We start from the raw sequence: 13,642 nt of genomic DNA, 5'->3' as shown, positions 1-13,642 counted from the left end.
AGTTCCTCCAGCAATCGGGTGATGAGACTATCCACGTTCAGCTCCCCGTCTGCCATCTTGTCGGCACTCCCATCCTGCCTTCCCTCCGCAGTGGAGCAAAAGCAAAAAGTGAAACTAAGGCCGGGGTGTCCACGGCGCGCTCCCGGCCCGGCCGGCCTCCCCACAGCCCCGGGTCCGGCGGGGCCCAGGCCGGAGGCCCCGGAGCCGGGAGCAGGCCGGGCTGGGAGACCGCTCACACACGCCGCCCTCCGGTACCTCAGCATTTCTTAAGCTGGAGAAAATGAAAAACAAATTCAAGCCTCAAATTCTAATACTTAAGGATGCTATGGGAAGAATGTTAAATAACCCAGGAAGCATCAAAAGAAGATGGAAGGAGTACACAGTCACTATACTAAAAAGAATTGCTATTATAGAAGAATTTCATATAACAATATATGATCAAGGGCCAATGAAGGTGATGAAGGAGGAAGTTCAAGTTGCTCTGAAGGAATTGGTAAACAACAAGGCCCCGGAAATTGATGACATTTCAATTAACATATTTCAACAAACAGATGCTGTCCTAGATGTGCTCACCAGGTTGTGCCAAGAAATCTGGAGAAAAAGCTACCTGGTAAACTTAGGGGAAGAAAATCACATTCCAAAATATGGCTATCCAAGAGAGTATGGAAATCATCAAAACAGTATCATTAATGTCACATGCAAGCAAGATCCTGCTGAAGATTATCCAAAAATTACTGGAACAGTATATCAAAAGAGAACTGCTGAATTTTCAGGCTGGGTTTAGAAGAGGCTTTGCCCTAGAGACATTATAGCCAATGTTAAATGGATCTTAGCTGAAAGCAGAGAGTGCCAGAGGAATGTCTGTGTTTCATTGACTATACAAAGACATTTTACTATGGATCACAACAATCCCAATACAGATACAAAATTCCTTTTTCAAAGAGATAGAAAAGAAAATTGGCAAGTTTATTTGGAAAGAAGCACTTCTGAAAACCAAGAATGAAGTGAGAGGTCTCCCCAATCTCAAAACCTACTACACAGCTATAATAACGAAAACATCATGGTACTTGTACAATGACAGACACATAGACCAATGGAATAGAATCAGGAACCCAGAAATTAACCCATCTACCTACAGTCAGTTGGTGTTCCACAAGGAAACAAAGCCTATCAAATGGGGAAATGACAATCTTTTCAACAAACGGTGCTGGCGAAACTAGCCTGTTACCTGCAGAAAACTGGAGCAGGTTCTACATCTCATACTACACACAAACTTAACTTAGTGCAGTTTAGAGACCTTGAGTTTTTGCATTTGTGCTTTCCACTATATTTCCACTATATTCCTATTCTGTTGAGTGTTTTAATCAGGAAGAGCTGTTGTATTTTGTCAAAGGCCTTTTGTACATCAATTGATATGATCATGTGTTGTTTTTTATTAAAATAAAGTTTTTATTTTCTACGGTTTGCTTACAAAATTCTTACACATTTTTTTCTACACTGGATCTTTCCCCTTTTCTTTTTTTCTGTTTGTAATTGTTTTTAATTTTATACTAGTCTATTTACAAAATTTGAATACATTGTTTTCAGGAACAGATTCTTTCAATTTCCCTCACCCCCCCATCAAATTGTATAACCCCATGATTAATCCTCCCTTCCCCCTGCCCATCCTCATCCCTCTGCTTCCATCCTCTCCCACTCCTCTTGAATCTTAATCCAGTAACAGTGGCAAAGTTTAGCAGGGAAGCAAGCAATAAATGCTGGAGAGGATGTGCCAAGAAAGAAACTCTTATACACTGTTGGTGGGATTGTAAAATGATACAACCATTCTGGAAGGCAGTTTGGCGCTTCCTCGAAAATCTGAACATACAAATTCCATATGATCCAGCTATTCCATTACTTGGAATATATTCTGAGAAAATTAAAACTAAGGCATAAATGGAAATTTGTACACCAATGTTCATAGCAGCATTATTCACAATTTCAAGAACATGGAAACAGCTCAAACATCCAACCACAAACGAATGGATTGAGAAATTATGGTACATTCACACAATGGAATACTATGCAGCATGCAGGAGCAATGATTTTGTAAATTATTACCTAACTTGGATGGGACTGGAGAGCATTATGCTGAGTGAACTAACTCAGTCACACAAGGATAAATATTGTATAAAACAATTATTGTAGAATTATCATGTGGTTCTTGTTCTTTGTTTTGTGGATGTGATGAATTACAGTTTTTCTTATATTGAACCATCTTTGCACACCTGCTATGAATCCCACTTGGTTATGATGAATTATTATTTTTTAATGTACTGTTGGATTCTATTGGCCAGGATTTTTTTGGCATCTGTGTTCATGAGAGATATTGACCTACATTTTCTATTTTTGTGTTGTCTTTACCTGACTTTGGTATCAGGAATATATTTGCTGTATATATAGAGTAGATATCTGGGAGTATTCCATCTTTTTCTACTTCCTTAAACACTTTATGCAGAATTGGTGACACGTCTCTGAATGTTCGATAAAATTCACTAGTAAAACCATCTGGTGCAAGGCTTTTGTTAATTGAAAGTTGTTCTATGTACTGTTCAATTTCTTCTTTTGCTATTGATCTGTTCAAATGTTCTACTTCAGTCTGCATCAGTTTGAGTAGGTTGTAAGTTTCCAAGTATTTCTCCATTTCCTCTTGATTCTCATATTTGTTTGATATAGTTTTGTGGTGTTTTTTAAATAATATTCTATTGTTAACCTTTTTCTTCCAGTTGGCTCTATTGTGACATCATTACTTTCATCTCTTATTCAGATTATCTGCATCTCTTTTTTCTTTTTCCTTTGTTAGCTTTGTTAGTGGTTTGTCAATTTTTTTACCCTTTCAAACTTTTGGTCTTAATGTCAGCTACAATTGTTTCTCTGTGTTCTATTTCACTTATTTCTGCCCTAATTTTTATAATTTCCTTTCTTTTAGAGGTTGTTGGATTTTTCCCTATTATTTTCCTATTTGTTCAAGATTATGGGTTAAATAAACTATTACTTTTTTCCCTTCCATTTTAATGTCTCTGTTTATTGCTTAAATACTGCCTTTGCAGTATCCTGGAGATTTTAATGGTAATTAATTTTATACAACACAATTATGGGAATTATCATATGAAACACAATGTGAATGAAGGAATATGTGAAACACAGTGTATATAAATGAAACACAATGTATATTAATTTTTTATGCAAACCAATATAAAATAAAAAATAATTTTAAAAATAGCAATATTTTAGGTATATGGGCAAAGTCTTTAAGTGTTTTTTAATTTTTCAATAATTTAAAAAATTACTTTTGAATATAAATGTTGTTCATAAGATCGTACTAGTCCAGTCAGCCAGATCCTCTACTGCACCCTAATGCTCCTTGAAGATATTGGATTTTATATTATTTGCAAATTCTCGATGTAAATTGAGTTTCTTGTGAAGTCCGTTGAATTGTTTCTAAAATGACTTCCAACTGAGTTTTTTTATTCCCTATAAAGAATAGTGCAGAAATGTAACCTTGCCTCTAATACGGTTTAGAAGTTCATCTCATCCATAAAACCAAAGTCCAAGTCCATAGAATCATTTATGTGGCAAGGCAACTTTCATATTACCTGGAGCAGAGTGGCTACTGTGGTGGCCTAGATTTCTCAGCTTATTTTCCTGGTTCAGATCCTCACTTTGTCATTATGAAATGCTCATGGTCAAAGGGACCTGGCTTGTTCAAGGTGATATTCCCCCTCAGAAGATGGCTGATGAAGGAATACAGACACCAGATCATTTTGCCTCGGTGGAAGACTACTCTGAAAGGTCCTTTCAGCCTCCCATTAGGAGCTACTGGGGGTTCAGTAGCAATTGCATACAACAAATCAAGTTTTCTCCTGCATAAGCCTACCTTTTCCACCACTTCCATAGGTTTCTTTTCCAGTAGTGCAGCTATCTGGCCAACAAACTGGAAGAGAACAATGTTTGTTCCCATTCCCAAGTAAGGTGATACAACAGAATGTGGAAACTATCAAACGATATGATTAATGATCCATGCAAGCAAAATATTGGTGAAGATCACACACCAAAAAATTGGTTAGAATAGTACGTTGACAGAGACCTGCCAGAAGTTCAAGGTGGGTTTAGAAAACACCATGACACCAGAGATATCACTGCTGATATTAGATGGATTTTGGCTGAAAGCAAAGAATACCAGAAGGATGTCTATTTTTCTTTCTTGATTATGCAAAGGCATTTTATTGTGTAGATAATAACAAATTATGGCTAACATTGAAAAGACTGAAAATCCCAGAATACTTATTTGTGCTCATGAGAAACCTAAACAAAGAAAAAATAATTACAGACAGAACAAGGCAACACTCAATGCTTTAAAATCAGGAAAGATATGTGTCAAGGTTGTACCTTTTCTGAATACCTATTCAATTTGTATACTAAGCAAATAATTCAAGAGGCTGGGCTTTATGAAGAACAGTTATGGCATCTGCCTGTATCAAAGGAAGACTCATCACCAAACTGCATTATGCAGATGACACAACCTTCCTTTGCAAAACTAAAGAGGACTTGAAACACTTGCAGCACAAGATCAAAGACAACAACTTTCAGTGCGGATTACATATCAACATTAAGACAAAAATCCTCAATACTGGGCAAACATCATGACAGATCGAGACAAGATTGAAGTTGTCAATTATTTCATCTTATTTGAATCCACAATCAACACCTGTGGTTGCAGCAATGAAGATATCGAAAGAAGTAGTACATTGGGTAAATCTGTTAATGAGAACCTCTCTAAGATGCTAAGGAGCAATGATGTCACTTTAAAGACCAGGGTATTTCTGATTCAAGCCAAGGTCTTTTCAATCACTAAATATATATCTGTGAGCTGAAACGGAATAAGGTTGACAGAAGAAAAATTGATGCCTTTGAGCTATGATGTTAGAGAAGAGTATTGAATAATCCATGGACTGCCAAAAGAACAACAGATACATTTTGGATAAAGTGTGTCCAGGGTGCTCCTTAGAGGTGAGGATATCAAGGTTTTGTCTCACATAATTTGGGCATGTTGTAGAAGGGAGTATTTCTTGGAAAATGACATCATGCTTGAAAAGATGGAGGATCAGCAAAAGAAAGTAAGACCTTCAATGAGACAAATTTACATAGTGACTACAACAATGGGCTCAAGTATGCCGGAGATTATGAGAATGGCCAGGGTTCAGAACTGTCGTTCACAGGATCACTCTATGGCATCTAACAACATTTCTAACAAATTTTTGCCCAAACTCTGTATCTCGAAGTCTGATTCTAAATAACACAACTTAAGATAAGTAATCAACCAGAATATACAAGTGCCAAGTCTACAAAAGGCCTTTGTTATACCAGTAGGCAAAACCAAACAACTGTTGTTAGGCACCTGTCAATTTGACTCAGACTCATAATGACCCTATGAATAGTATATTAAACTTTAGAGATGTTCTTAACAGCAGATTTTCTTAAAACATCACGTCTTTTGACTGAAATATAATTGTGGGGTGGTATGATCTGCACACAGCCTGGGTTAGCCATCTCAGTGTGCCCTGTAGCCTCCGCGGTGTTATATCAGACGAGACACTTAGCTCTTTATTTCCCATTGCATGCATGTTTTATGATATTTGTACCCTTGCTTGTTTTATAGCTTGCTCATGTTCTTCCTCATATATAGTTCAGCTTCTTGAATAATTTGTTCAGCATATAAACAGAATAGATATGGATACTATCTTGAGGTACACATTTCCTGATTTTACACCAAGCAGTATTTCCCTGTTCTTTTTAAATGACTGCTTCTTGATCTACATATGGTTTCACATGAGCACAATTCAGTATTATAGAATTCCCATTCTCCACAATGCTATCAATAATTTATTATGATCACAGAGTGAAATGCCTTTGCATAGTTAATAAACATAAATGAATAACGTTCTGGTAGTCTCTGCTTTCAGCCAAGATCCTTCTGACATCAGCAATGCTATATCTTTCTGTTCTTCTTGCCTCTTCTAAATCCAGCTTGATTTTCTGGCAGCTCCTTGTCAATGAACTTGTTCCAGGCATCTTTGCATAATTTTCCATAAGATTTTATTTGCGCAAGATATTAAAGATGTTGTTATTATGTGCCATTGAGCCACTTATGACTCATCACAACCCTATGTATAATAGCTCTGAATCCTGTCCTATCCTGAGCCTATCTCACACCTTTCTCCATTACCCTAATTACTCTGTCAATCCATCTTGTCTGGGGTCTTCCTTTACTGTGCTGTCCTTCCAAGGACCGGTCCCTCCTGGCCACGTGCCTAAAGTATGTGAGATGGAACTTCAAAATCCTTGCTTCAAATGACCAGCCTGATTTCACCCTCTCCAGGACAGATCTATATGTTCCCTTGGCAGTCCTTGGTATGTTAAATACTCTTCTCCAGAACCACAACTCTAAGGCATTGATTTTTCTTCTATCATCCTTATTCATTGACCAGCTTTCTGATGCATAACAAGTAATTGTGAATATCATTAGTTGGACCAGACACACCTTAGTCTCCAGACATTGTTGCTCTGCAGGACTCTAATTTCCACCTTATTTTGGACTATAGTACTTATCTGCCAGTTTGCTGTACTCAGGCACACGGTGGTGACTTGTGTACTGCTGCTTATTTTACTTTGAACAAGTGCATTATAGTTTTCTAAGTATAGCATTTAACTGTCAGTTTGCTGTACTGAGGTGACTGAGTTCTGTTTTACTGTAATACAGGATGACAAATGGTATATCAAATACCAAGAGGGACACCCATGTGGACAGTTTCAGTGGAAGCCAAAGAAGAAAGTAGACGGTACTGGCAACCAAATTCATAAATCACATAATGCTACCATAAAATGAATCTTGGAAGTTATCTAGGACAAACTGCTCTATTTGCAGACAAAGAATGTGAGGCAGAGAATAAAAGTGGTATTCCTTAGTAGCTAATTAGGTGAGAAAACCTGAATCAGAATCCAGATCTTCTGCAGCTGTTAGGCAGAAACTATCATTTTATCACTTCCCAGGAAACCTCAGTAACTTGTGTAAATCAAACCAAACTTTTAGAATTTTGGAGTCTATCCTTCACTGTGTCCTCATGGTCTAAGAAAAAAGGCCACTTAACCTTTGAATCATCCACAGAACAGAAGAGTTGGGACTGAATCAAGATGGTAACACATTTTGTTAACAAATACCATAAAATCAGACTCTTCCTTTAATGGCAAAACTCTATATACACACCTACATGTAACACTGGAACAAATTTCAGGCAGTATGATAGGCACCAAGTTCACAAAACTAAACACAGTTCACAGACTTTATTTTTTTTTCAGTGTAGTATGACACCTTAATTGTTATGAAAAAAAGTTATTAAAAAGTTAGCGTATATTTCTTGACCTTGTTGTGGAGTGAGGTAAACTCAGTGTTAAGAACTGTGAAGTGGATGTTTTAACAGGCTATGTCCTACTAGTTTCTTAAACTGACTTTAATTTCTCTGGTTTAAAAAAAATCCTATAACATTTTCATACAATATAACCCCATATTATTATAAGAGTTCTCCACTCCAATTTCATTTCTAGGCACATCTTGACTGGAATTAATGTTAATACCAAATCTGTAATTTAACAAAAGTTTGAGAACATGGTTAGTCACATACTCAGAATCTCCTCAACATTTAAGACCTAAACATGTTAAGAACTTGATTACTGTTAAAACTTTTGCCAGTTCAGTCAATTACGTCAGCATTTTTCAGAAGGTATGTCAGTACTGAGTTAATCAGTAAGTAAATAGAAACAAATGAAGGATTAGGAAAGAGATTTCTCAAAACACTTTGGTACTATAGCAACTCATTATGTACTGGAACGTATTCAAGATTTTGCCCAAACGCTTACGTTAACTGAAAACACTGCTCTTTGCTCTTAGGAGAGGCAGTGCTTTGCAAGACCTTAAGTCCTCATACTAGGGTCCAGTGGCTTAATTTCAGGCTTTTGAGAAGGTTACTGCTTCACTAGTTTCTTCTGGCAGTTATTAATTTCTATTAAATAAAAATAGGAAGATAGCTTAAGAAGTACTGGGAAATATAATGGATATGAAAGAAAATACTGAAAATGGGTAAACATAGAAGGATGACCACTGGAAATGAAAAAAATAATATATGTCACCAGGGGCCTTCAGATAGCTAGGGCCTACCTAAACAAAGGACAATAAAACTTTTTTGATGTGCAATAGAATGTTATCATGGACAGGGAGCTGCTATCTTGTCACTTTCTAGGAGTAAGAAAATATATTGGCTGCAACATAGGGAGGTTTTCTGGAGTAGGGGGCAAGTTGAAGAGGCTTCCTGGGGACTCTGTTCATCTTGGGAGCTACCTAAAGACATAGCATACTAACTTAGTAAACACTTTAATGAGCAAAAGAAGAAAACATATAAATAAAATGATGCTAAGACTGGTTGTCTACAGAAATTAGAACTGGTAAAGAGATTCCTGGGTCAGCAGCCTACAAGATGTCTTCCTGTTGGTCTGAAGGTCTACACCTCTCTCTCTCTCTCTCTCTCTCTCTCTCTCACACACACACACACACACACACACACACACACACTCTCATGGACCATTTAGAGTGATTTCATCCCAAGATGCTCTAAGCCATCAGGCTCTACACATTTCTAATTGATCATTCCCTAAGGACTATGGAAAGCACATTTACAGGCTAAGTCTTTAAACTTACTCAGCAATCCCAGTGAGAGTTTTAATGCTTAGCTTCTGAAATCACTAAATATTTTAAATTAAAAGTGACAAAAACATGGCACAGGAATAGTTTTTGGAAAGAGAAAAAGAAATAGTTTCTGATGAACACTTCAACTTCGTGAAACGAAGAGGTTGCTCACACTACTTTATTCTCTCAATTAAAACACATTAACCGACACAGACAAGATGTAAATTGATCTTACAGATGAATTAGGTGTTGCATTTGGCTTGATTGTTTTCATTTTAACATTGATGGAAATCAATCTGATGGGTTAAATCTAGTGTATTTTAGGAAGATTCAGTGAATAGCCTTTGATTTGCCATTAGTTTCCTTTTGACAAAGCAGGAAAAGAGTAGCATGAGTTTAAAGCTTCAGAGTCGATTTAACATCTTGAATTTGTGCACCACAAACCACAGGACAGTTATTGATGTTGAAAACCCCATAATCTTCAGCAGACCTGTCACTGAAGGCAAGTTCCTCTCCCAAAAGGAATGGGTTATTTCCATAGATGGTACATCCTACATGAAAGAACATAAAGAATTAGAATAAATCTCTTGCACTGGCAAGGAGGAACAAGGTATATTTATAGAACTAAGTACATATATTCCGTGGATAGCTGAACTTACAATTAAATCACAGTCTTGTAGATGAGAGATGAAATGGGAGTTTTAAATGGAGTATCTTACCTTTGATTCTGGTTCATGCACCCAGATGTCTCTCTTGGCCACCTTTCCCAAAGCATTCAAGACCTGAAAAAAGTGATCATAGTATTATGAAATGAAGTTCTATCATTGAAACAGATTCAGGGCTCTGCTAGACATAGAAAAATCCCAAGGTTGAGGGGCAGATAAGCAGACAGAATCCAAAGCCAAGAACTAGGAAGTCCAGACATTAGTAGTGTGCTGTGACTCCTCAGAAGGAACAGAGTCTCAGCTTTTCCGTTACCTCTCTAGCTGCCCTTTCCCCAGCCTCTACTGCTCCTTCCATGTAGCCGCTCCAGTGTGTGGCTGTCTCAGTACCAGCAAAGTAAATCCTATCCACTGGCTGGCGAATCACTCTTAAAAAGAACAAACAAGTGACAATGAGTTCGCTGAGAAGGTGCTGAGATAAATGAATCAATCACTACCACAGTTTACCACACAAAACAGTAGAAAGCTCAGATTGTTTGGGTTTTTCTTAATAACAAACAAACTAAAACCAACCATACAAAAGTTTAGCCAAAGGTGAAAATGTATTTTCAGTTTCCTGGGTTTGCACCCAAGAATCGGAACATACAAGTCAGAAGGAATCTGGTTGTCAGATCAATCACTAAAAGTGAGATTGATTCCCCTTTCTCCTCCTCCATTCCAAGTTAGCCAAAATTGTAATAGAAGCACACACATGCACTGAACCTAGAATCAGATATGCGCTATATATTTTGTTGTTGTTATGTGCCATCGAGTCGCTTGTGACTCATAGCAACCCTATGTACAAGAGCCAAGAGCCCTAAATGTCATTCTATCCAGTGCCAACCTCGTAGTCATATATGATTCATTCTGCTTCCTATAATGTGCCATGCTTGTCTCAACAGCAGGGATATTCTTTATAACACTGGATTGCAGACCTGAGCCCTGCTGACCCTCACAGGGCCAAGAGTACTTTAGTGGAAATGGGGATACAAGAGAGATTAACTGTCGTTTCTGGTAGTGGAGATGTGAGAGATAATATGCTTCTGTCTCTTTGAAAATATTCTCTATATTTCTTTTTCTGTTAAGTGCATTGAGTTAAATCAAATTTACAGTAATCTTATGTACAACAGAAATCCTGCCTGATGCAGCTTGCTGGATTCTGCTCACTTGATCCTACTCCATCTTCATAATCTCTGCTGTGCTTAAGCCCTCTGTTGCGGACACTATGCCAATCCATATTGTGGAAGATTCTTGTCTCTTCTGTTCTCCCTATATTTTTCCAAGCAGATCTTTTACTAGGAACTGTTACTATGGAGCATTCTAGCATCACTTCTTCAAGGACAGATTTGTTTCTTCCTTTGACATTACATGGCATATTCAATATTCTTTTGCCAACACTACAGTTCATAGGCATGAATTTTTCTTCATCGTTCCTATTCATTGTTCAACTTTCACATGTTTTAGTTTCTAGAAACATATTTGGGGACTGGGTGTGAACAGAATTGCCTTTCTTTTTCTAAAGATGCTTTGACAAAGAGAACTAAGGATGAACTGGGCTGAGTGGGCAGGTGTTCCCTCCTACCTTCTTGGCTTGTCATATCTGCAGTCACATTTATGAAATATGCCAAGTAACACAACTCATCCCAAATGCCTTCACCTAAATCCTATTCCACCTTTTTCAAGTTCAGGAATCCTAAACCTCATATAGGAAGCTTGGTGGCAAAGTCTAAAGGGAGTTGTGATGCTAACTCAAAAGCTCTATCACTCTGGTAGTTCATTTCCACCTGCTGCCTCTCAGGATAAAGACAGGGAAACTGGTCCTCTGAGATTTATAGCCTTGGAAATTCAATGGAGGGCCAGCAATGAGTAAATTCTGATTTGACAGCAGTTTAATTTAAAGCCTCATATGCTATTTTACCTAGACCAATTTTTTAGTTGCAACATATTGATATAGAGTTGCAGTCAAGAAATACATTCAGAGTCAAGAAAATTCTAGGCAAAAAAAAATTGTGGTATTTTTTAGCTACTTCCTTTTTTATGGAATAAATCACTCAAGTCTTAGACTTTATGTTTCAATGAAAATCTACCTCCAAAAGAGAGCTCTGGTGGCCTAGTGGTAAGAAGCTGCTCTGCAATCCAGACAGCATGTTGTTTGAATCCACTAGCTGCTTCGCAGGAGAAAGATGTGTATTCCCCTCCCCTATGATTAACTGCCTCTGAAAATCACCACAAGTCAGTCTCCTCCCGTGGTGATTGACAGCCTTAGAAACTATGGAAGTTCACCATGAGTAAGAATCAACTAGGCAGCCGTGGGTTTGGTTTTACACTTCAATAGTTGTACTTTTGGAAGCAGGAATGGCATCCTAAACAACATGTCTCTGGAAATTGTATGAACTTTGATGAATGATGATGATTACAGAAAGGCTTCAGACCTTTTGTTCATAGGGTCACTATGAGTCGTGTTTGACTCGATTGCAATCAACACAACAACATATTACAATATAAGTAAAGGCAAAAATTTTGTAATAAATAGAATGGAAATCCCCCGCTTCTGCTCCCACACCTTCTCCTCTTGGACCCCCATAGATGTTTATATAATAATAGTCTTATGTAATATTTGTCCTTATGAAAATGAGTTCACTCAGCATAATGTTCTCCATTGTCTCTTAAGTTATGTAGTATTTTTCAAAATAATTGTTTTCTGAGTGTCATTTTGTATTCCACTGTGTGAATGTATAACAATTTCTCATTCCATTCAGTTGTGGTTGGATGGTTGGGCTGTTTCTATGTTTTTCTGATAGTGAAAAACACTGCTAGACCTATATTTTATGAGAGCTCTGGTACAAAGGTTATACCTCTATGGTGGCTGAAATTCACCAGTAGTTCTAAAGGTAGGAGAAAGATGGACAATCTCCTGCTGTGCAAATGCCTCTTTAAAGTATTAAAATACAAAGATATCATTTTGAGGATCAAAACAACCAATCCAATCCAATGGTATTTTCAATTGTCTACAATCTCCAATATGGATTGAAGCTCAACATCAAAACCCCAAAGATTCTCACCACTGGACCAAATGGCAGCACCATGACATATAGAGAACAGATTGAGATTGTTAACAATTTCAAGTTGTTTAGTTCCACAATTAATACTCTTAGCTCCAGGAGTCAATAAATCAGAAGACAAGTTGCATTCGGTAATCTGCTGTCAGGGATCTCTCCAGAGTGTTGAAGACCAATGATGTCAGTCTAGAGACTAAGGTGTGCCTGATCTAGGGCATGGTCTTCTCAATTACTTGCTATGCATCAGAAAACTGAACAATGACTAAGAATGATAGAAGAATTAATGCCTTTGAGTTGTGGTACAGGAGGAGATTACTGACCAAGACATGGATTTCTAAACAACATGTCTGTCCTGGAAAAGGTGAAACCAAGCTGCTCATTGGAGGCAAGAATTTTGAAGCTCTGTCTCACGTACTTTGGGTGTGTTGCCAGAAGGGACCAGTCCTTAGAGAAGGACATCATGCTTGGAATGATGGAGGGACAATGTGGGAGAGGAAGACCCTGGATGAGACGGATTGACACAGTAACTTGGGCTATGGGAACAGGTATGCTGGGGATGCTTGAGACTGGCTCTGGTTAACAGCTATTGTGCACAGAGTTGCTATGAGTTGAGGTGACTTGATGATACATAACAACAACAACATATGCTTATAACAGCTGAGGAATGAATAAGGAAAACTGAAGAAAAACATATATCTGAATTGTGATGTTGGCAAAGAATACTGACTGCCCAAAGAATGAAGAAACTTGTCTTGGAGAAAGTGCAGTTAGAACGTTCTTTAGTAACAAGGACGGTGAGAATTAATTTCGTGTATTTTGGGCATATATCAGGAGGGATCAGTCTCTGAAGAAGGACAGCATGCTTGGTAAAGTAGAGGGTCAATGGAAAATGACATAAAGATCCTCAGTGAGAGGGCGACGCAGCGCGAGGGCGAGGCCGCCAGACCGGGGAACGCCAGGGGAACGCACCCCGCCGCCCGCTGGGGGAAACGCACGCGGCCGCCTGCCAGACCAGGGGAAACGCACGCGGCCGCCTGCCAGACCGGGGGAACGCCGCCGCCAGACTGGGGAACACCGCTAGAGGGACCCGGAAGAGACCCGGGAAG

The 13,642-nt window shown here is 38.3% G+C and overlaps 1 protein-coding gene across 1 annotated transcript in view; it reads right to left on the bottom strand.

The window, feature by feature from the left end:
* Positions 1-9,180: 9,180 nt before the first annotated feature.
* The window catches only part of LOC102862673 (amine oxidase [flavin-containing] A-like), a 232,016-nt gene continuing 227,554 nt past the window's right edge, over positions 9,181-13,642 (bottom strand). Inside the window, exons 11-14 of the mRNA XM_006902403.1 lie at positions 13,506-13,613; positions 9,755-9,866; positions 9,496-9,558; positions 9,181-9,327 (exon numbers count right to left, since the gene is read on the bottom strand). Of these exons, the coding sequence (XP_006902465.1) occupies positions 9,181-9,327; positions 9,496-9,558; positions 9,755-9,866; positions 13,506-13,613 (430 nt within the window). The remainder of the gene's footprint in view (positions 9,328-9,495; positions 9,559-9,754; positions 9,867-13,505; positions 13,614-13,642) is intronic.

The sequence above is a fragment of the Elephantulus edwardii genome, unplaced genomic scaffold, assembly GCF_000299155.1.
Source record: "Elephantulus edwardii isolate Elephantulus edwardi_28Jun2011 unplaced genomic scaffold, EleEdw1.0 scaffold00407, whole genome shotgun sequence".
Taxonomy (NCBI): Eukaryota; Metazoa; Chordata; class Mammalia; order Macroscelidea; family Macroscelididae; genus Elephantulus; species Elephantulus edwardii.
This window is presented reverse-complemented; position numbering and strand designations above follow the sequence as displayed.